The sequence below is a fragment of the Trachypithecus francoisi genome, unplaced genomic scaffold, assembly GCF_009764315.1.
Source record: "Trachypithecus francoisi isolate TF-2019V2 unplaced genomic scaffold, Tfra_2.0 Lachesis_group10, whole genome shotgun sequence".
NCBI lineage: Eukaryota > Metazoa > Chordata > Mammalia > Primates > Cercopithecidae > Trachypithecus > Trachypithecus francoisi.
The window spans coordinates 75216143-75238389 of NW_022681455.1; the positions used below are offsets into that span (position 1 = coordinate 75216143).

At 50.0% G+C, this 22247-nt stretch overlaps 1 protein-coding gene across 2 annotated transcripts in view; it reads left to right on the plus strand.

Moving 5' to 3' along the window:
• ERN2 (endoplasmic reticulum to nucleus signaling 2) overlaps positions 1–22247 on the plus strand; it is a 24577-nt gene continuing 2330 nt past the window's right edge. The window contains exons 1-17 of one of the 2 annotated variants that reach the window (XM_033217742.1): positions 1–394; positions 2470–2575; positions 2939–2972; positions 3239–3311; positions 7096–7168; positions 7315–7422; positions 7741–7842; positions 8976–9240; positions 12246–12324; positions 12411–12558; positions 12675–12796; positions 13818–13973; positions 14222–14387; positions 18924–19008; positions 19470–19659; positions 19737–19836; positions 19928–20127. In XM_033217742.1, coding sequence (XP_033073633.1) covers positions 170–394; positions 2470–2575; positions 2939–2972; positions 3239–3311; positions 7096–7168; positions 7315–7422; positions 7741–7842; positions 8976–9240; positions 12246–12324; positions 12411–12558; positions 12675–12796; positions 13818–13973; positions 14222–14387; positions 18924–19008; positions 19470–19659; positions 19737–19836; positions 19928–20127 — 2232 coding nt within the window. In that variant the 5' untranslated portion in view covers positions 1–169. The remainder of the gene's footprint in view (positions 395–2469; positions 2576–2938; positions 2973–3238; positions 3312–7095; positions 7169–7314; positions 7423–7740; positions 7843–8975; positions 9241–12245; positions 12325–12410; positions 12559–12674; positions 12797–13817; positions 13974–14221; positions 14388–18923; positions 19009–19469; positions 19660–19736; positions 19837–19927; positions 20128–22247) is intronic. The other variant, XM_033217743.1, reaches the window with a different exon arrangement.

Sequence of the window (22247 nt, forward strand, 5' to 3'; positions counted from 1 at the left end):
GCTTGTACCTGCGGTGCAGTGAGGACTCCAGGAGCTGGTGATGAACCAGCACGGTCCTCGGCACGTGGTAAGTTCTCCACAGGTGGGCTCAGTAAAATCGCTCTCCCGGTAAAGCTCCCCGCCGTGTTTGGTGGGGTGCCTGGGACGCGAGGATGCGGCTGGGAGTGTGATGAGAAGGGCGGGGACCAGGCTGGGGTTGCAGGCCCAGCCAGGGGCGGAGTCTCCTCCGGGTCGGGAGGGGACCGAGCGCTCCCTGGGAGGCACCGAGGGACCTGGCCAGCCGTGCGGCTGCCCAGGCGCTATGGCGAGCGCGGCCAGAGGATCGAGGCCATGGCCCCGGCTGGAGCTCCAGCTCCAGTTCGCGGCACTGCTGCTTGGGACGCTGAGTCCACAGGTGAGAGCCAGGGACCAATGCCAAGTCCCCAAAGTCAGGTCGCGGGGCGCAGGGGACGGGGTCGCGCTCAGGGCGAGGGCGCGGCGGGGCCACGGGGGCGCCTCACGCCTGGGAGGTCCCAACTCGGCCCCGACCGAGTAAAAGCCTCCTGGGTTTGGGGAGCCACCAGTTACCCCCAACAAATACCTAGCTGGGGAGATCTGCCAGCGTGGAAAGGCAAGAGTAGGCCGAGCACCCCGCTTCTTCTGCAGGGAGGGGTGTAGTCTCGGGGAGGGGGCACCTGGGCACGAAAACCAGGCCTCTTAAAACTTCTGGGGATCCTGGCTTCCTTTGAAGATATGATTGACTTCAGGGCCCTCTGCTGAGAAATGCGCCTGCACGCCCAGTTTTGCAATTTCAGAGGCTTTACCATGGGGTCCTCTTACCCATGGCTGCGCCCCAGGTTCATGATAATAAACCTGGGATAAATAAGCTGGGAGTTTGAGTATCTGCTCCCACGGTGCCAGGAGTAGGAGAGTCTTAAAGAAATGCAGCCAGGAGGCAAAAGTCGCTTGGCCTAAGAATCCAGGTGTCCCACCTGGAGCCCCCATGGGGCAAAAGCGATCAGGTAGAGTTAGGCACCTCTTATTCCCCGCTTCCACTTCATGAGTCCATCTCATGGTTGCCAGCTAAGAAGCAAGCCCAGTGTGGCCAGATCAGGTGTCTCAGAAAAATTAGAAATGAGAAAAATTTGAAATCTTGGTTTTTTTGTAGAAATTACCCAATTTTTAAAAAAATTGGCAGCTAATTGAAAACAAATTTTTAAGCACTAGATGGTCAAACAAAATTCTTTGGGGGCAACCAATCTGCAGTCTCTTCTCCAGACTGTTCTCCCCCCTGCCATGTGCTGCAGATGACAAAATTGAAGGCCAGAAAGAAAGAGGGGCTAGCAGATAATTTCCTGACCCTCCACTCAACACCAGTGGCTCAGCCCCAAACCCGAGGGTCCCGAAGCAGGATGTGGCCTTTGTAGGGGTGCGGCTGGGCCACCCGGATGTTAGGCCTCCTGCTGGGAGCTCAGCCTCACCCTGTTTGCTCAAGGAGGGGCTGGAGCAGGTGAGTGAGCCCAGGAGCACCAGATGTAAGTACGGGTGGCTCCAGCCCCCCTCCCACGGGCACCCCCCAGCCTTGGGTCAGGAGACCCACGGGAGCCTGGCACCAAAACCAACTGGGCTGGTTTGGGGAGGCAGAAAGGGCCATCCCAAAAGAGGCAGACATTGTGGCAGAGGAAAAAGAGGCCAGGCACAGGAATCAGAGGCATGGCAACTCAAGTCCTTAGTTTTGCCACTTCTTATCTCTGTGGCTTTATGCCAATGACCTAACCAATGACCTAACTTTTCTAAGCCTCAGTCTCCCTCCCCTATAGAATGGGAAAACTAATAATACCTGTCTTAGAATGGGTGCAGTGGCTCGAGCTTTTTGTAATCCCAACATTTTGGGAGGCTGAGGCAAGAGGATCACTTGAGGCCAGGAGTTCCAGACCAGCCTAGACAACATAGCAAGACCCCATCTCTACAAAAAATACAAAAATTAACCAGGTGTGATGACACACACCTGTAGTCCCAACTACTTGGGAGGCTGAGGTGTGAGGATCAGCTGAGCCCAGAGGTTTGAGGCTACAGTGAACTATGATTGTGCCACTTAATTCCAGCCTGGACAATAGAGCAAGACCCTATCTTAAATTAAAACAACAAGAACAATAACAAAAGGAAATGAAACAAACAATGAAGTCATTTTGTAAAGGCCTTTAGTCTTCTTTGGATAACCAGAATGGATTGAGGGAGGGGGTAAGGAATTGGGAATTTAGATACATTGGGAGCCAAAACCTTCCCTCAGAAGCCCCCAGCTCCCACTATAACCCCTCTCTAGGGTCAAAGAGATGATGGGTGACACCAGCATGTTCCCCAATCACCCTTCCTCCCCTGCTCTGTCCCCATCTGGGGGAAGGAGGAATCATAGCCAGCCCTGCTTAGGACAGGAGCAAAAGGTGGTCCCAGACCCCTCAGAGAGCTGACTTTGTCTCTACCGCCTTGCAGGTTCATACTCTCAGGCCAGAGAGCCTCCTGCTGGTGTCCACCTTGGATGGAAGTCTCCATGCACTGAGCAAACAGACAGGGGACTTGAAGTGGACTCTGAGGGATGGTGAGCAAGAGATGGTCCCTCCTCCCTCCTTGAACCCATAGATTGGTGAAGGGGGAGTCACTGTGGCATAGAGAATAAGAATATGGGCTCTAGAATCCAATAAGCTGGTATCTATAGGCAGCTTCACTGCTTACCAGCTGTGTGGCCTTGAGAAACTCACTTTACCTCTCTGATCCTCAACATCCTCATCTGTAAAGTGGGGCAAAGGATATGACCCTATCTGACAGAGTTTTTGGGAAGATGGCATTACACTGATGTCAAGTGCTTGACATTACAGTCATGCCATAGCTCAGTGAATATGAGCTGTGCTTTTCAGTGGAGTCTGGAGGGAGCTGCTTATGCTCTGTGTCCCTGTCCCTGCAGATCCCGTCATCCAAGGACCAATGTACGTCACAGAGTAAGTGAACCTGGGGCCTTTTAAGGAGGAGGCAGCTGGGAGATGGGAGACTTATAGTTGTAGAGAGTTTGTGTGTGGGATGGGGATGTGTTGGAAGTAAGGGAAGAGAATTGGCTCTGGATGTGATATGGGGGAGGGTCTTGGAGCCCCAAGGTGTTTCCTATAAGAACAGCTCCTAGTAGCAGAGAAGTTGGAGGGAATTTGGGGCCTTCATGAAACCAGGGGGCAAGCACCCATTGGTCTCCTTGTTCCTCTCTGCTCCACAGAATGGCCTTTCTCTCTGACCCAGCTGATGGCAGCCTGTACATCTTGGGGACCCAAAAACAACAGGGATTAATGGTTTGTATCCCATGGTGTTTGGGAATGGGTGAGGGCCAGGGCTTTCATTAGGTGGAGCACTGAGAGGTGGAGAGGCAGTATGGTCAGTATTTCCTGTCCTGCAGAGGATGTAAGTCAGGACTCAGCACATTGTGAGAAGGCTGTCTGAGGGACCCATTGAAAGGGTGGTAAAGGGAAGTCTGGCTGTGTCTGCAGGGCAATCTGACTGTCAAGCTGGGGGTATTCCAGGGGCTTCTCCAGGACTCTGAGGACTTTAAGGAGAAATGCATATACCAGTTAGCTTTTGCTAAATAAAAACCAACCCAAAACTCAAGACCTTAAAACTCAAACATCACTTAAATTTATTCAACTCAGAATTTGGTGAGATGACAATTTAGACTGGGCTCAGCACAGTGGTTCTTCTGCTGGTCTTGACTGAACTTGTTCATGCATGTGTGGTCAGCTGCTAGTCAGCTGGATGGCTCTGTTTCTGAAATTTGGTAGTTGGTTGGCTTTTGGCAGGGGTGGCTGGGTCATGTGTCTCTTATCCCTAGCAGGCAAACCTAGGCTTATTGACATGGTATCAACAAGGGACCCCAAAGCAGCAATACATAAGCACTTTTCAAGCTTCTGTTTGTGTCACATTTACTTTTTTTTTTTTTTTTTTTTTTATTTTTATTTTTTTTTGAGACGGAGTCTCGCTCTGTTGCCCGGGCTGGAGTGCTGTGGCCGGATCTCAGCTCACTGCAAGCTCCGCCTCCCGGGTTTAGGCCATTCTCCTGCCTCAGCCTCCCGAGTAGCTGGGACTACAGGCGCCCGCCACCTTGCCCGGCTAATTTTTTGTATTTTTAGTAGAGACGGGGTTTCACCGTGTTAGACAGGATGGTCTCGATCTCCTGACCTCGTGATCCGCCCGTCTCGGCCTCCCAAAGTGCTGGGATTACAGGCTTGAGCCACCGCGCCCGGCCTGTGTCACATTTACTAATGGCTCATCAGGCAAAGCAGGTCACATAGCCAAGCTGAGAATCCAGTGGTGAAAAAACAGATCCCATCTCTTTATGAAAGGAGCTGAAAACTCACCTTGTGAAGGGACACAGACACAGACATGAATACAAGATGAAAAGCAATCTGTGGCCATTTTTTGCAATCTTCCACATCAGGACTCTGAATGGGGTGGAATGTGCTTTGTCAGAATTCCTTTTTTTTAATTTAAACAAATTTTTTAAAGACAGGGTCTCATTATGTGTTCAGGCTGGAGTGCAGCGGTACGATCACAAGGCTCACTGCAGCCTCGAACTCCTGGCCTCAAGCGATCCTTGCCCCTCAGTATCCTGAGTAGCTGGGACTACAGGTGCACACCACCACACCCAGTTCTTTGTCAGAATTCTAACCATGTCAGGGGAAGCCTGCCAGAAAAGTCTTAAGTATATGATTTAGGAAGGTGAGCCGGGCGTGGTGGCTCAAGCCTGTAATCCCAGCACTTTGGGAGGCCAAGACGGGCAGATCACGAGGTCAGGAGATCAAGACCATCCTGGCTAACATGGTGAAACCCCGTCTCTACTGAAAAATACAAAAAACTAGCCGGGCGTGGTGTCAGGCACCTGTAGTCCCAGTTACTCGGGAGGCTGAGGCAGAGGAATGGCGTAAACCTGGGAGGCGGAGCTTGCAGTGAGCTGAGATCCGGCCACTGCACTCCAGCCTGGGTGACAGAGCAAGACTCCGTCTCAAAAAAAATAAAAAATAATAAATAAAAATAATAAATAAATAAATAAATAAAATAAAATAAAAAATAAATAAAATGATTTAGGAAGGTGAAGTGATAAGAAATTTTAGTGTGTGAATCAGGCAAGGTCTCAGCTGCAAACCATGGCATACTCAAATAGAATAGTTTGAGGACATTTTGTTAAACGTGTGAGCAGAGTATAGGAAACCACAAGGGATAGTGCAGTATATTAGTTCATTCTTTCATTGCTATACTAAAAAAATTACCTGAGACTGGGTAATTTATAAGAAAGGAGGTTTCATTGACTCATGGTTCTACAGGCTGTACAGGAAGTGTAGTAGCTTCTGCTTCTGGAGAGACCTCAGGAAATTTACAATCATGGCAGAAGGCATGAAGGGGAAGTAGGCATGTCTTACATGCCCAGAGCAGGAGCAAGAGAGAGAAAGGGAGGAGGTGCCACCCACTTTTAAACAACCAGATCTTGTGAGAACTCTATTACAAGAACAGCACCGGCTGGGCACGGTGGCTTAAGCCTGTAATCCCAGCACTTTGGGAGGCCGAGGTAGGGAGATCACCTGAGGCTAGGAGTTTGAAACCAGCCTGGCCAACATGGTGAAACCCTGTCTCTACCAAAAAATACAAAAATTAGCCAGGTATGGTGGCACATGCCTGCAGTCCCAACTGCTTGGGAGGCTGAGGCAGAAGAATCGCTTGAACCTGGGAGGCAGAGGTTGCAGTGAGCCAAGATCACACCACTGCACTCCAGCCTGGATGACAGAGTGATACCCTGTCTCCAAAAAAAAAGAACAGCACCACATGGAGAAATCTGTCCCCATGATCCAATTACCTCCCACCAGGCCCCACCTCTAACATTGGAGGGATTGCAATTCAACAAGTGATTTTTGTGGGGACACAAATCCAAAGAATATCCTGCAGTATCCTTTGGTTTGTGACAGTGGGGTGACATTATCAGCCCTAATTCTAGAGGCTGGGGAGGGAGCAGCTACCACAGCCTGGAGCTGGAGAGAGCTGTCCCAAGAGCACCACCTGATGGGACCTCAGGGCTTCAGGGGAAGGACACAGCCAGCCCGTGAGGACTCTGTGGCAAGGACACCAGGACATACTCTGATCTCACCCTGCCCCTATTCAAACCCAGCAGGAAGCCAGAGCACATGGTGCTCACAGACATAACCCAGACAAGTGCAGCTTTGGGGAGAAAGCAGAGTAGAGAAGGGTGAAGGATGGAGCTTCACTCCTAGCCAGCATCAGGCCATGGTCTCCTTTATTCTAGAACAACTCCTTCACTTCTCTGAGTCTCTCATGGCTGTTGACAGTTTTGAAGTGTCAGTTGTTTTGGTTTTTTTGTAATTAAACTCCCCACTAGATGTGTGTGAGGTTTTTTTGTTTGTTTGTTTGTTTCATTTTATTTTGTTTAGAGACAGAGTCTCACCCTATCTCCTAGGCTGGAGTGCAGTGGCACAATCATAGCTCACTGCAGCCTTGAACTCTTGGGCTTAAGCAATCCTCCCACCTCAGCCACACAAATAGCTGGGATTATAGGCACAAGTCACCATGCTCAGCACATTTTTTTTATTTTTTATTATTTTTTTTCTGTAGAGACGAGGTCTCACCGTGTTGCCCACACTGGTCTTGAATTCCTGGGCTCAAGCAATCCTCCTGCCTCAGCCTCCCAATGTGCTGGGAGTACAAGCATGAGCCACCATGCCCACCCCAGTGCACGTTTTTGAGAAGGAGGTCAGGTCAGGCCAGGAGCAAGTGGCTCACGTGGTACCTTGACACCGGGTATGGGAATTTCTGTGTTTCCTCAAGAGACTGTGCATCACAATGATTCAGTATGCTGGCTCTGGAGCCTGACTGCCTAGGTTCAAGCCCAGGCTCTGTCATTTAGTAGCTGTGTGACAGTAGCCAAGTTACATGACCTCTCCAAACCCCAGTTTCCTTACCTAAAAAGTGGAAAAGATAGTAATACCTGTTACTTGGTTGCTATGGAAATAGGCTCACTTGCACAGTGAACACTGTGTGTTTCTGCTCTTACTCCTTCCTGGAAATTTTCCCTCCTAGAAACTGCCATTCACCATCCCTGAGCTGGTTCATGCCTCTCCCTGCCGCAGCTCTGATGGGGTCTTCTACACAGGTGAGCATCTCTCCAGCCTCTGGGGTCCAGGTTCAGCCAACAGAGGCAGGGATCTAAGTCATGACGGGCTAATTAGGCACAAGAGTGGTGGGACCACACCTCTCTCCATGCCAGCTTGAGAGCTAACACACTTTCCACCTCCACAGGCCGGAAGCAGGATGCCTGGTTTGTGGTGGACCCTGAGTCAGGGGAGACCCAGATGACACTGACCACAGCGGGTCCCTCCACCCCCCGCCTCTACATCGGCCGAACACGTGAGTCAGGCCCCAGCTGTTCCTCAAGCTCTGGGCAGCCTCCCCTTTTGCTCTGCTGAGATCTGGCTTTGGCTAACCAAGTTGAATTCAGGACAGTCTGTTAGTCATCAACAAACATTCTACAGAGCACTGAACTAGGAGCCAGGGATAGAGCTGTAAACAAGACAGTTCCAGTCTCTGCCACTGTGATGTTCATAGGCTTCCAGGTCTCTAGGCTGTGTGCTCAGGAAACCCCCACTCCTACAAGATAAATGGCCCCTGGGGTTGGAGGGAGCATCACATGGACGTTCCTGGTAATCTTGCTTCTGGCGTCCCCAGAGTATACGGTCACCATGCATGACCCAAGAGCCCCAGCCCTGCGCTGGAACACCACCTACCGCCGCTACTCAGCACCCCCCATGGATGGCTCACCTGGGAAATGTGAGTTCCATCTTTCTCTGGTCCCATCTTGGAGCAAGGTCCCCAACCCAGGGAACCCTGAACAGCATCCATGACCAATTCCCAGCCACATTTTGACCCACTTGACCTCCCCAGGGACCCCATATACTAAATGGCACACCCTGATGGCTGACCCCAAATGACTCCCTCAACACCCAGACTGACCCTCCTGAACCCTGGCCCGTCCCTCAACCTCCTAACTCTTCTATACTCCAAGTGGCCCCAATCAGGTAACCCTGGATGACTTCCCACATGCAGAGTGACCCCAAACAGCCCCTGAGCAATCTCTGTGTGTCCTAACTGACCCCTATATATAACCCCTGAAAGCTGACCCTAAGTAGCCTCTTCCATAGACTGACTCCCTAGGTGACTCTGACCACTCCCCACCATTTTTTGTGAGATGGGGTCTCACTCTGTCGTCACCCAGGCTGGAGTGCAGTAGTGTGATCATAGCTTACCACAGCCTCCAACTCCTGGGCTCAAGTGATCCTCTATCCTCAGCCTCCTGAATAGCTGGGACTGCAGGTGTGTACCACCAAGCCTGGCTCATCTTTTTTGTAGAGATGGGGTCTTGCTATGTTGCCCAGGCTGGTCTCAAACTCCTGGGTACTGGGATTACAAGCATAGGCCACCACACCTGGCCCACCCTCTTCATATTATGACTGATACCCAACTGCCTGAGTGACCTTACAGGTGCCCCAAAGGCCTGATTCCATCATTCTGCATGAGATCCAACCCTGGTCACCTCAGCAGAGGTGAGATCACCTACGCACCCCAGCTGACCCCTCTCACACTCTAAGTGACTCCCAAGTGATACGCATGCCTCCAGGCCACCCTGATTGATCCATCCTAGATGACCATCTGTTGACCATGGGCAATACCCCACCATCCTAAGTGACCCAAACTGACTCCCACACATCTGAGTCACCTTTGAATGACCCTGACTGTTTGTCTCATTTTCAAAGTGACCCCATAAACTCCAACAAACCTTCTCATGTCCTGATAACCCTCCATGTGATCTCCACACACCAGAGTGACCCCCTCACCCAGAGGGCACCCTTGGACCCTCTTAGGAGAGCTTCCAACCACATCTCCCCAGCCACCTTTCTCGGCAGACATAAGCCACCTGGTGTCCTGTGGGATGGGCCTGCTGCTGACTGTGGACCCAGGAAGTGGGGCAGTGCTGTGGACGCAAGACCTGGGCGTGCCTGTGATGGGCGTCTACACCTGGCACCAGGACGGCCTGCGCCAGCTGCCGCATCTCACCCTGGCTCGAGACACTCTGCATTTCCTTGCCCTCCGCTGGGGCCACATTCGACTGCCTGCCTCAGGCCCCCAGGACACAGCCACCCTCTTCTCTGCCTTGGATACCCAGCTGCTGTAGGTGTTCATGCCTGGGGCCTAGGGAGGGAGCCATCTGGGGTGTTGCAGGGTCTGATGGCCAGGCGAGATGTTCAGCTGTGACACACCAGTACAGCTGAACCAGGGGTCAAAACATTTCAAATTGGTTACTTACCTAGCTGGTGTCCTGTGCTGCCCTCCAAGCGTCCCCAGGACCCCCTGAGTAGCCCCCACTGTTCAGCACCTCATACGGTAAGATCTGGCCTAGGAGGGTGTACTAGTCTGTTTCATGCTGCTGATAAAGACATACCCAAGACTGGGCAATTTACAAAATAAAGAGGCTTAATTGGACTTACAGTTCCATGTGGCTGGGGAAGCCTCATAACCATGGCAGAAAGCAAGGAGGAGCAAGTCACGTCTTACGTGGATGGTGGCAGGCAAAGAGAGGAGCTTATGCAGGGAAATTCTCCCTTATAAAACCATCAGATCTTGTGAGACTTATTCACTATACGAGAACAGCATGGGAAAGCCCTCATGATTCAATTACCTCCCACCGGGTCCCTCCCACAACACATGGAAATTCAAGATGAGATTTTGGTGGGGACACAGCCAGACCATATCAGAGGGGGACTCCAGGTCTTAACCTGTTCTGGTTGGTAGGTGCTGTGCCTTATCGATTGTTAAATACTTTAAATAACAACCTTATTGCATCTAACACCTTAGTATCCCCATCTTGAGAAACCAGTAGACAGTTTGGGAAAATCAGGGATCATCCATTCATTTCAATTCATTCTGCAAATATTAATTGAGCACTTACTGTGTGCCAGTCTCACTAGAGTCTGGGAGTACAATAGCAAATAACCCAATCATTGTTCCTGCCTACAGGAACCTGAGTCTAATGGGAGTGACAGATATGTAAAGGGACTATTGCAACCTGATATGCAACCGAGTCTAATGGGAGAGACAGATATGTAAAGGGACTATTGCAACCCGATATGATAAAGGATGAGATAAGAGTAGTATAAGATGCCATGGGAATGTATAGGAAGAGTATCCACATCAAGACTGGGGACAACAGGCAGTCATGGATAGCTTCCTGGAGGAAGGAACATCTAAATTGAAACTTAAAAAATGAATAGGAAATGAGAGAGATGAGAGACAACAGGCAGTCATGGATAGCTTCCTGGAGGAAGGAACATCTAAATTGAAACTTAAAAAATGAATAGGAAATGAGAGAGATGAGAGAGCATAGAACTCAGGGAACAGGAAAAAATTAAATAAGACTGAAATACAGACCTAAGAAAGGAGTAGGGTCTGAGATTATAAGCTAAGAAGAGATCTTGTAGGATCATTTAAAGGGCTTGGACATTTTCTCCTAAAGTTAAAAAGTCACTGAAGAATTTTTTTGTTGTTGTTGTTTTGTTTTGTTTTTTTTTTTGAGACGGAGTCTCGCTCTGCCGCCCAGGCTGAAGTGCAGTGGCGTGATCTCAGCTCACTGCAAGCTCCGCCTCCTGGGTTTACGCCATTCTCCTGCCTCAGCCTCCCAAGCAGCTGGGACTACAGGCGCCCGCCACGTCGCCCGGCTAGTTTTTTGTATTTTTTAGTAGAGACGGGGTTTCACCATGTTAGCCAGGATGGTCTCGATCTCCTGACCTCGTGATCCGCCCGTCTCGGCCTCCCAAAGTACTGGGATTACAGGCTTGAGCCACCGCGCCCGGCCCAAAAGTCACTGAAGAGTTTTAAGGAAGGAAGTGATTTGATAATATTTTCATTTTAGAAAGAATATCTTAGAGTGGTATATGGAAAGAAATGGACCATTCATGGAATATTGATTTGTTCAGGAAAGAAATGAAGATACTTTATCCTAGAGCAGAAACTCTAGAGAGGAAAAGAAGTGGAGTGTGAGATATATTAGAAGGAAGAACCAGTGAAAATTTGGTGATTAGGGAGTTGCAAGGAGTCAAAGATCATGCTCAGGTTTCTAGAAGCATGTGGGTGCTGTCATTTTCAGAGGCAGGGAACACTAGAGGAGGTGGGGGAGAAGAAGGAGGAAGAGGTGAAGAATGATGTAATGAGTTTATATTTAGAAAATTGAGCTCAGCCGGGCGCGGTGGCTCACGCCTGTAATCCAGCACTTTGGGAGATCGAAGCGGGCGGATTACGAGGTCAGGAGATCAGACCATCCTGGCTAACACGGTGAAACCCCGTCTCTACTAAAAATACAAAAAATTAGCCAGGCATGGTGGCGGGTGCCTGTAGTCGCAGCTACTCAGGAGGCTGAGGCAGGAGAATGGTGTGAACCCGGGAGATGGAGCTTGCAGTGAGCTGAGATCACGCCACTGCACTCCAGTCTGGGCAACAGAGCAGGACTCCATCTCGAAAAGAAAAAAAAGAAAAGAAAAGAAAAGAAGAAAGAGAGAGAAAAAGAAAGAAAGGAAGGAAGAAAGAAAGAAGGAAGGCAGGAAGGAAGGAAGGCAGGAAGGAAGGAAGGAAAGAAAGAAAATTGTGCTCTTGAAAGCAGTCTCGGTTAGACATAGATTTGAAATCATGACTATAGAACATGTATCAGCTAGCTTTAGTTGCATAACAAATTGCCCCAAAACAGAGAACTTAAAAAACAACAATTTATTAATTTTCAAGATTCTGTGGGTCAGCTGGGGTGGGTGGGTGGTTTTTCTGCGGTCTGCCTGTGGCTTGGTCGAGTCTGGAGAATCTAGGATGGCCTCACTCACCTATCTCATAGCTGATGGACTATTTGGCCTATGGGGGATTAAAGAGGTCTCTCATGCCCCAGCAGGCTAGCCTGGGTTTTCTCCATGGTAATCTCAGGGTCTACAGAAAAATGCAGAAGGAAGCCTCAAGGCACAAGCACTTTTCAAGCCTCTACTTAGGCCACATTTGCTGTTGTCTATTGATGAAAGCAAGTCTCATGGCTAAGCCGAGTCAATGTGAGAGGGAAATATACAAGGGCATGAGTACCCTGATAACTGAAACTGCACATCACCAGCATTCATTATTCTCTTCTTTTTCTTCTCTCCCGCTAGGATGACGCTGTATGTGGGGAAGGATGAAACTGGTTTCTATGTCTCTAAAGCACTGGTCCACACAGGAGTGGCCCTGGTGGTGAGAAGTGGTCTCTGAGTGGGCTGAAAAGTGGATGAACGGGAGAAGAACCTCCCTCACTTATGGCTCTCCATCTTCTGCTGTAGCCTCGTGGACTGACCCTGGCCCCCACAGATGGCCCCACCACAGATGAGGTGACACTCCAAGTCTCAGGAGAGCGAGAGGGCTCACCCAGCACTGCTGTTAGATACCCCTCAGGCAGTGTGGCCCTCCCAAGCCAGTGGCTGCTCATTGGTGAGATCCTCTGGCTAAAGTTGGGAGTAGATGAAGATAAAGAACCTGTGAGCCCAGCTTCTGAGCTGGAAAGCTAAGGTCCTCTTCAGCCCGATGACTTTTGCCCCCCACCTTAGGACACCACGAGCTACCCCCAGTCCTGCACACCACCATGCTGAGGGTCCATCCCACCCCAGGGAGTGGAACTGCAGAGACAAGATCCCCAGAGAACACCCAGGCCCCAGCCTTCTTCTTGGAGGTCAGTGCTGGCAGAGAGTGGGGGGTAGGGAGGCCCCAGCAGATGGGGGAATAGGCCTTGGACCTTTTCCTCAGGCTGCTAAGAATAACAATCAGGGTGGGTCAATTGACCTCACACAATTTCCCAGAAGACAAACATTTTTTTGTTGTTGCTGTTGTTACGGCCAGAAACACGTTAGAAGTGTCAAAAAGGGGCTGGGCATGATGGCTTATTCTTATAGTCTCAGCATTTTGGAAGGTCAGTGTGGGAGGATGGATGGCTTGAGGTCAGGAGTTTGAGACCAGCCTGGGTAACATAGCAAGACCCCATCTCTACAAAAAACAATTAAAAAATTAGTGGGTCATGGTGGTATGCACCTGTAGTCCCAGCTACTCAGGAGGCTGAAGTGGGAGGATTGCTTGAGCCCAAGAGTTTGAGGCTGCAGTGAGCTATGGTCACACCACTGCACTGGATAACACAGTGAAACCCTGTCTCTTCGAAAAAAAAAAGAAAAAAAAGACATTGACTACCTAAATCATGAAACGTAGGTCATGTTTTCTTTATTCTTCTTCAGTGTAAAAATGCTAAAATATTCATTGAAAACAAAAACTATAAAAGCATGTGCTCCTGGGAGAGGGTTGGACCCAAATCACTAGTAAGTAGCTCAAGGTTAGAAGGAACAGCCATGGCCTAGAGCCACAATTCTCAAATTCGGTTGCTCATCAGAATCACCTGGAAGCCAACTCCAGCGCTAATGCATTTAGAATCTCTGGAGGTGGATATCTATATTTTTCATGACATTCCAAGAGTACCTGTGTTTTTTTGGGACATCTCATGAAATGCTGGTCATGTGGTAGGTTTAGAAAACCATTCTTCTGAGCAACATGATGTTCCAGCACTGTGGAGAGTGCCACGTTTCCCACCATACGCAGACCACTCACTGCCCCTTCAGCTCAGCCCAGCCCTGTGCGGGGTGATGAAGAAAGGTTAGGGGTTCCCCGGTGGAAGGAGGTGCTAATAGTGAAGGGCCCTTTATCCCCAGCTATTGAGCCTGAGTCGAGAGAAACTTTGGGACTCCGAGCTGCATCCAGAAGAAAAGATTCCAGACTCTTACCTGGGGCTGGGACCCCAAGACCTGCTGGCAGCTAGCCTCACTGCTGTCCTCCTGGGAGGGTGGATTCTATTTGTGATGAGGCAGGTAGGCCCATCGCCCTGACCTCAGGTCTGTCTTGGGGAAACGCTGCTCCTCCTCTCTGAGACCACTCAGCAACTCTCTCCCTCTACCCAGCTCTGACTTTGCCCCCTGCCTCCCTCCCAGCAGCTCCCCTGTGATCTTGCTCTGTAAGTTCATTGCTGCCTGGTGAGGCCATCTCAGTCACAGATACTGGGCCCATCACAGGGCAGGGTGTGGCCAGGACAGAGCTCTCTTAGGCTCTCATGTTACAGCAGCAGCCGCAGGTGGTGGAGAAGCAGCAGGAGACCCCCCTGGTACCTGCAGACTCTGCTGACATCTCCCAGGATGCCCAGTCCCTGCACTCGGGGGTCACCCCGAGGAGCCAGAAGAGGCTTCAAAGTCCCTCGAAGCAAGCCCAGCCACTCGACGACCCTGAAGGTGAGCTTGAGTGAACGAGACAGGGCAGTCAGGAACAGAGAAAAGCAAGGGGCAGATTTAACTGCAAAGCTGGTTTATTAAAAGCCACTATAGTGGGGTGGTTAGGTCTACATGAATTAATAAGAGTGTTTTGAGTAGAGCCTGTTATGTAATTGAGCACTCTAGGAGTGTCTGCTGTCATTTTTTAATCATTATTTTTTTGGAGACAGGATCTTGCTCTGTTGTCCAGGCTGGAGTGCAGTGGCACAATCATAGCTCACTGCAGTCTCAAGCTCCTGGGCGCTCAAGAAATCCTCCCTCCTCAGCCTCTCAAGTAGCTGTGACTACAGGCATAAACCACCATGCAGAGCTAATTTTAAAGTTTTGTTTGTTTTTTTTTTTTTTGGTAGAGATTGGGTCTCGCTATGTTGTCCAGGCTGGTCTTGAACTGATGTCCTCTAGCGATCTTCCCACCTCAGCCTCCCAAAGTGCTGGGATTACAGGCATGAGTCACCATGCCCAGCTCATTATTGTATTATTATTTTCAAGGAACCTGGGTGTAGATAAAACTGGGTATAGATCTAAGGCTGCTCTCTGTTTACCTCCTTTGAGCTTAGTTTTTTCATTTGTCAAATGGGAATAATAACATCCAGCTCATTACATCGTCTCACCATGAGAAGTCACAATCATTATTATTAAATAATACTTAGGTAATATTAATATTCATGTTAAAATGATGTTATATTTGGAAACAATAATAGTAAATGACCTTTGTGCAATTTAGTACCTTTTATTTTTTTAAACGCTTCTCTTTTCTCAATTTTGTCCTATAAGGACTAAAGCCCTTTTAGGTTGGGCACGGTGGCTCACACCTGTAATTCCAGAACTTTCAGAGGCCAAGGTGGGGATTGCTTAAGGCCAGAGTTCGAGACCAGTCTGGGAAACATAGGGAGACCCATCTCTACAAATAATACAAACAATTTGCCAGGCGTGGTGGTGTGCACCTGTAGTCCCAGCTACTCAGGAGGCTAAGGCAGGAGGATCACTTGAGTCCAGAAGGTCGAAGCTGCAGTGAGCTGTGAACCTTTCAAGGTTCCTCTGGCATCTGGAATGCTCCAGGGGCTTCTTGCATGCCTTTACCAATCAGCCCGGGCTACTTCTGCTTGATTGGCTCTGGGCTGGGCTCATGTGTTTGGTTGTTTTTGTGAACTTGTGCTGGCTCCTTCTAGTCACTGCTCAAGCCACTTCCTCATACCTTGGCCCCACCCTGCCGTCACCTTCTCAGGCGGAAGTCTACGCTACACGTGGCTTGATGCTCCAGTGCTGTTTGCAATGTCCGCCTCTGTGGTCACTGTGCCTTAGCCCAGAGAAAAACAGCTCCCCTTCCTCAGGCGTCAGCTCTTTCAGAGGGCCCTGCAGCAGGATTTCCTGAGCCCTGAGCTGTTGTAGTTTTTGTCATTTTACTGGTCCTGGGTGGGTCCAAGTAATACTCACCCCACTGTACCCCAAAACGCCCATCTCCCTGGACCTTCTGACTCGAGTTGAGTCTGGCTATTTACCTGGACAACCAGGACTCCATCTTTCCCCAGGGTCATTCTTGTCAAAGTCCTTATGGACTGTTTTACGGTTCACAAAACTACAGTGGAGTCACGGCCAACTTTCATTTAACTTGAATAAATTTGGCCGAGCACGGTGGCTCATGCCTGTAATCCCAGCACTTTGGAAGGCCGAGGCATGGGGATCACTTGAGGTCAGGAGTTCGAGACCAGCCTGGCTAACATGGTGAAACCACATCTCTACTAAAAATACAAAAATGAGCCTGGTGTGGTGGTGGGTGCCTGTAGTTCCAGCTACTGGGGGATGACTGAGGTACAAGAATTGCTTGAACCCAAGAGGCAGAGGTTGCAGTGAGCCAAGATTGCGCCACTGCACTCCAGCCTGGGCAACAGAGCAAGACTACACCTCAAAACAAAACAAAACAAAACAAAAAACCCACAAAAAAACAAACAAAAACTTACAGAAATTCATCTACATATGCTTGGCTGGGCCTCCCTCAGGACTTCTGGCTGCATCATATATTCAGTGACAAGTGGATGCAATCCAGCCTGAACCAGAGATAACATTTATATAGCGCTTACTGTATACCAGGCTATACCAGGCACTGTTCTGAATCATTTGAATGCATTAACTCATGAGATAACATCCTGTGAGGTGAATGTTATTATAGAATGCCCCTTTCATGGAAGAGGAAACTAAGGCAGAAAGGCCTAGTGACAATTCCCAACCCTACCCCGGCTCACAAAGCTAATAAGTGGCAGCTCAGGGGTCCAAATGCATGTGGCTGGCTCCAGCAGGTGCCCTCATTTCTGTGGGATGGTGCCCCTGCTTGAACAATACCCAGCAAATACCTGTGAAAGAATGTGACTGACTTTAAGTGTTACCCAACCTGTGGAGAAGCAGCAGCAAAGTCCATCATGTGTATTCAGGATTTCCAGAGGTAATTCTGACTGTATGCCCTTTCTCCCTGACACAACAACTTTTGATTACTTTAGAATTGAACTTGGGAGGCCAAGGTAGGAGGATTGTTTGAGCCCAGCCTGGGCAACATAGTGAAGCCCCATCTCTACAAAAATTAAAATACAAAAAGATTAGCCAGGCATGGAGGCATATGCCTGTAATCCAGCTGCTTGGGGGGCTGAGGCAGGAGGATTGCTTGAGCCCAGGAGTTCGAGGTTGCAGTGAACCTAGATCACGCCAGTGCACTCCAGCCTGGGTGACAGAGTGAGCCCGTTTCTAAAAAAACAATGACGACAAAAGCTCCCACATTTGCTGCCTCTCCATTATAATTATGCAAAAGGCTGAGCAGAGTGATGGCAAATATCTGTGTGTGCAGACTGAGCCTCCCCAGCTCATTATATCTGCATTGAAGGCCTTTGTGGCCTTAAGTCTGGCATCTCTCTTCAAGGGTGCTTCTGAACATCTAACCCAGGAAACTCTAAGCAAGTGTTTACTCTATGCTGAGAGCACTGAGAGCAGACAAACAAAAGCCTTTGAGTCCAGCAGAGCCAGTGACACAAAAAGGGCCCAGAAGGGTGACTGTCACCTGCAGTCAGATGAGCAGGGTTTGTTCAAGCAGCTCTGTCCCTGCTCGCTGATCTGCCTGTTTTTCCTATGTGTGGGTGATGTGCTTCCAGCAAGGCCCTGCCTGAGCCCGTCTGCTCCAGAAAGTCCAATGTATACCAATGAAGGTACTGCCTGCATCTTGCTGACAGATGAGTGTGAACTCTAAGCAAATAATCCAGAGGAATGCTAAGGTGCAGCTTGGTGATTTTCTCACTGATCCCTAATGCTGATATTATTATTATTATTATTATTATTATTATTGAGATAGGGTCTTGCTGTGTCACTCAGGCTAAAACGTAGCTCACTGTAACCTCTGCTTCCCAGGCTCAAGCCAGTCCTGCCACCTCAGCCTCCCAAGTAGCTGGACTACAGGCACACAACACCATGCCTGGCTAATTTTTTTTTTTTTTTTTTTGTGAAGATGGGGTTTCATCATGTTGCCCAGGCTGGTCTTGAACTCAAGTGACCCACCTGCCCTGGCTTCCCAAAGTGCTGGGGTTACAGGAGCCACAGCGCCCAGACCTAATGCTGATTTTCATTTGCTCTTCCTAAAGCTGACTGTAAAAACTGAAGCTAGAAACTCTAAGTAGAATGTTCTCAGGACCACTGCACTGCACAATTCTAGGGGTGCCATATACGTTTTGCTATATGAATAGTACCCATTGGAGCTGAGCAGGACACAGCCTGCCCAGATTTGCCAGGGTCAGAGTGAGGGCATCTCTCACAGACTGCCCAAAGGGAAGGGCAGTAACTGTCCCAACCTACAGATCTTTGCCCACCCGAGCCAACCCCACCCATCCTAATGGGAAACCAAGGACTCTGGAGGGCTCCCTGCTTCCCTGGAACTAACTCTGGGCAGGTTAGCATCCAATGCCCACTGCTTCTGTCTGGTCCAGTCTTTTTTCTGTGGCTACACTCACTCTCATCACTCTTCCAACTGCCGGAACTCACCTTCCCTTGAAATTGAAGCTGATTCAGTGTCAATTAAAAGGATTTAGTTACAGCTGGTGAAGGTGGGCAGAATGGCAGAGAATGTAAAGGGAAAACAAAACAAACCCGTGCAGAAGATGCCAAAAGAGGGAAAGAGATAAAAGAGGATAATATAGCAGACATCACCTCTACCCGTTCTTTCCATACATCCATTTAATCTCCACAATAATATTGTGTGGGCTCTTTAACCTTAGTTCCCCACTCTACAGATGAGAATACTGAGGGCACAGAAGTGAGGCATTTGCCTAAGTAGACAAAGAGTCAGTGGCAGCACCAGACATTGAACCCAGACAGTCTGGCACCTGGGCTCTTGCTCTTACCCACTGCACCAGGCTGAGCATGGGAGGGTGGAGGCGCAGAAAAGGTCGACGTGAGTGTGGACTGGGCTAGTGGCAGGCAAAGGTAGGCAGAGGCTCCCTGAGTCACCACCCTCCTCTCCCCCAGCTGAGCAACTCACGGTAGTGGGGAAGATTTCCTTCAATCCCAAGGACGTGCTGGGCCGCGGGGCAGGCGGGACTTTCGTTTTCCGGTGAGTGGCAGCCAGGAGCCAAGCTGGGTACATGGCACTCACAGCCCTCGTGGGCACTGTCCCCAAGAGACATTCTTCCAAAGACTCCCCGAGGTGGGTACAGGTTAATCCCTCACTCGCCAGTCCTGCTCTTTCCTTTATCTGCTTTTTTTTTTTTTTTTTGAGTCTTGTTCTGTTGCCCAGGCTGGAGGGTAGCGGTGCAATCTCAGCTCACTGCAACCTCCGCTTCCCAGGTTGAAGCAATTCCGGGCTTCAGCCTTCCCAGTAGTTGGGATTACAGGTGTGTATCACCACGCCCGGCTAATTTTTATGTTTTTTTTAGTAGAGACAGGGTTTCGCCATGTTGGCCAGGCTGGTCTTGAACTCCTGACCTCAAGTGATCCGCCCACCTTGGCCTCCCAAAGTGCCCTTTATCTCCTTTCCCTGAATGCCCCCTGCCCCTGCCATCACCCACTTTCCAGGGGACAGTTTGAGGGACGAGCAGTGGCTGTCAAGCGGCTCCTCCGCGAGTGCTTTGGCCTGGTTCGGCGGGAAGTTCAACTGCTGCAGGAGTCTGACAGGCACCCCAATGTGCTCCGCTACTTCTGCACCGAGCGGGGACCCCAGTTCCACTACATTGCCCTGGAGCTCTGCCGGGCCTCCTTGCAGGAGGTGAGTTGAGGGCTCAGGGAGGGTGGGTGGGAAGGTCCGGGCTGGAGATTGATGCTTTGGCCCTCTCTGCTGCTCAGTATGTAGAAAACCCGGACCTGGACCGCGGGGGCCTGGAGCCCGAGGTGGTGCTGCAGCAGCTGATGTCTGGCCTGGCCCACCTGCATTCTTTACACATAGGTACCCGCACTACCTCTGCCTCCCGCTTCCTGTCCTTAGCGCCTGCCTTCCGCCCTCAGCAACCAGCTTTCTTTCTGCCCACCTCCCACAGTGCACCGGGACCTGAAGCCAGGCAATATTCTTATCACCGGGCCTGACAGCCAGGGCCTGGGCAGGGTGGTACTTTCAGACTTCGGCCTCTGCAAGAAGCTGCCTGCTGGCCGCTGTAGCTTCAGCCTCCACTCCGGCATCCCCGGCACGGAAGGCTGGATGGCGCCCGAGCTCCTGCAGCTCCTGCCACCAGATAGTCCTGTGAGTCTATCCACCAAGTCCTCCAGGCACACAGCTGCCCCAGGCTGCAGGAATCCGTCCCTGTCCCAGTTCCCTTCCTGAGGAGACTCCATGACGCTTGCTGTGTGACTTTGAGCTGCTCCTCCAAGCTTGTTTCTTCTTAAAGAAGGGATAATTTGTCCTTCCTTCTACAGCAGTATCAGGGACTGTTTTGCCACCCAGGGGACATTAGGCAATGTCTGGAGACATTTTTGACTGTCATGACTTGGGAGGGAGGGGCCACTGGCATCTGCTGGAAATGCTGCTAAATGTCTTACAGGACAGGACAGCACTCAACCCAAAGAATTAACAAAATGTCAGTGGTGCTGAGGTTGGGAAACCCTGAGCTAGAAAATGGTTTGCAATCTTCACTGTGCTTCACAACCGCTGCACAACTTAAAAAAAGGATGCCCATTGCCGGGTGCGGTGGCTCACGCCTGTAATCCCAGCACTTTGAGAGGCCGAGGCAGGCCGATTGCTTGAGCTCAGGAGTTCGAGACCAGCCTGGGTAACCTAGGGAGACCTCATCTCTACCAAAAACACACACAATTTAGCCGGTGTGGGTGTGTGCATCTGTGGTCCCAGCTACTTGGGAGGCTGAGGTGGGAGGATTGCTTGAGCCTGGGAGGTGGAAGTTCCAGAGAGTCAAGATCAGGCCACTGCACTCTAGCCTGGACAACAGAGTGAGACTCTCTCAAAACACAAAAAATCAAACAAAAAAACCCAGACCCCACACCCAGTGATTTTGACCTAATTTCCTGGGTCATTTTTATGTGGAGCCAAGTTCGAGAACCACTGGTGTCGAAGGTTTTGGAGGGCATCAGATGAGCTAATTAGTTGATACACAGAGCAGCATCTGACCCACACAGACAGACACTTGTGTTTGGGACCCCAGAATTACGGATTTTGAGTCACAGTGCGTGGGCGGAAGTTGAAGCCAGATAAATAGATGCCAATCACACAAAAGGACAGTCACCAGGGAAGGCCGCCCCCAGTCCTAAAGTTGAGAGAAAGCTCAAAGTGGTGACTTGGGCTCAAGGACTAAATGCATAATGTCATGAGACTGTACAGTTTATTTTTAAATTAGTGGCCAATATGTATATATTTTTTTCTTTTTCTTTTTTTCTTTTTTTTTGAGATGGAGTTTCACTCTTGTTGCCCAAGCTGGAGTGCAGTGGTGTGATCTCAGCTCACTGCAACCTCCACCTCCTGGGTTCAAGTGATTCTCCTGCCTCAGCCTCCCTAGTAGCTGGGACTATAGGCAGGTGCCACCATGCCCAGTTAATTTTTGTATTTTTAGTAGAGATGGGGTTTATGCCATGTTGGCCAGGCTGGTCTCGAACTCTCAACCCTCAGGTGATTCACCTACCTTGGCTTCCCAAAGTGCTGGGATTATAGGCGTGAGCCACTGTGCTTGGCCCTATATATATATTCTTGAGACAGGGTCTTGCTCTGTCATGGAGTGCAGTGATACCATCACAGCTCACTGCAGCCTTAAACTCCTGAGCTCAAGGGATCCTCTCACCTCAGCCTCCCAAGTTGCTGGGACTACAGGCATGCAACATGGCACCCAGCTAATTTTTGTATTTTTTTGTAAAGGCAAGGTCTCACCATGTTGCCCACGCTGGTCTTGAACTCTTGGCCTCAGGCAATCCTCCCACCTTGGCCTCCCAAAGTGCTGGGATTACAAGGTGTCAGCCACATGCCTGGCCCAATATTTTAACGTTTGAGAAATTCCACATACAATTTGGGTTTCTGAATTTTCTTTAAAAAAATCAGAATCACTTGAGGCCAAAAGTTCGAGATCAGCCTGGGTAACATAAGAAGACCCATCTCTACAAACAATTTTAAAATTGGTCGGGCGTGGTGGCACATGCCTGTAGTCCCAGCTACTCAGGCCAAAGTAGACTGCTTGAGCCCAGGAGTTTGAGGTTACAGTGAGCTGTGGTTGTGCCACTACACTCTAGCCTGGGCAACACGAGCAAGGCCCCAACTCAAAAAAAACAAAATCAGCTCTGCCACCCTGGAAAGTCCCCTGGTGACAATGGGTTGGAACTAAGGACCAGGTGCCCCTGCAGACAGAACCCATGCCAGGTCACCAC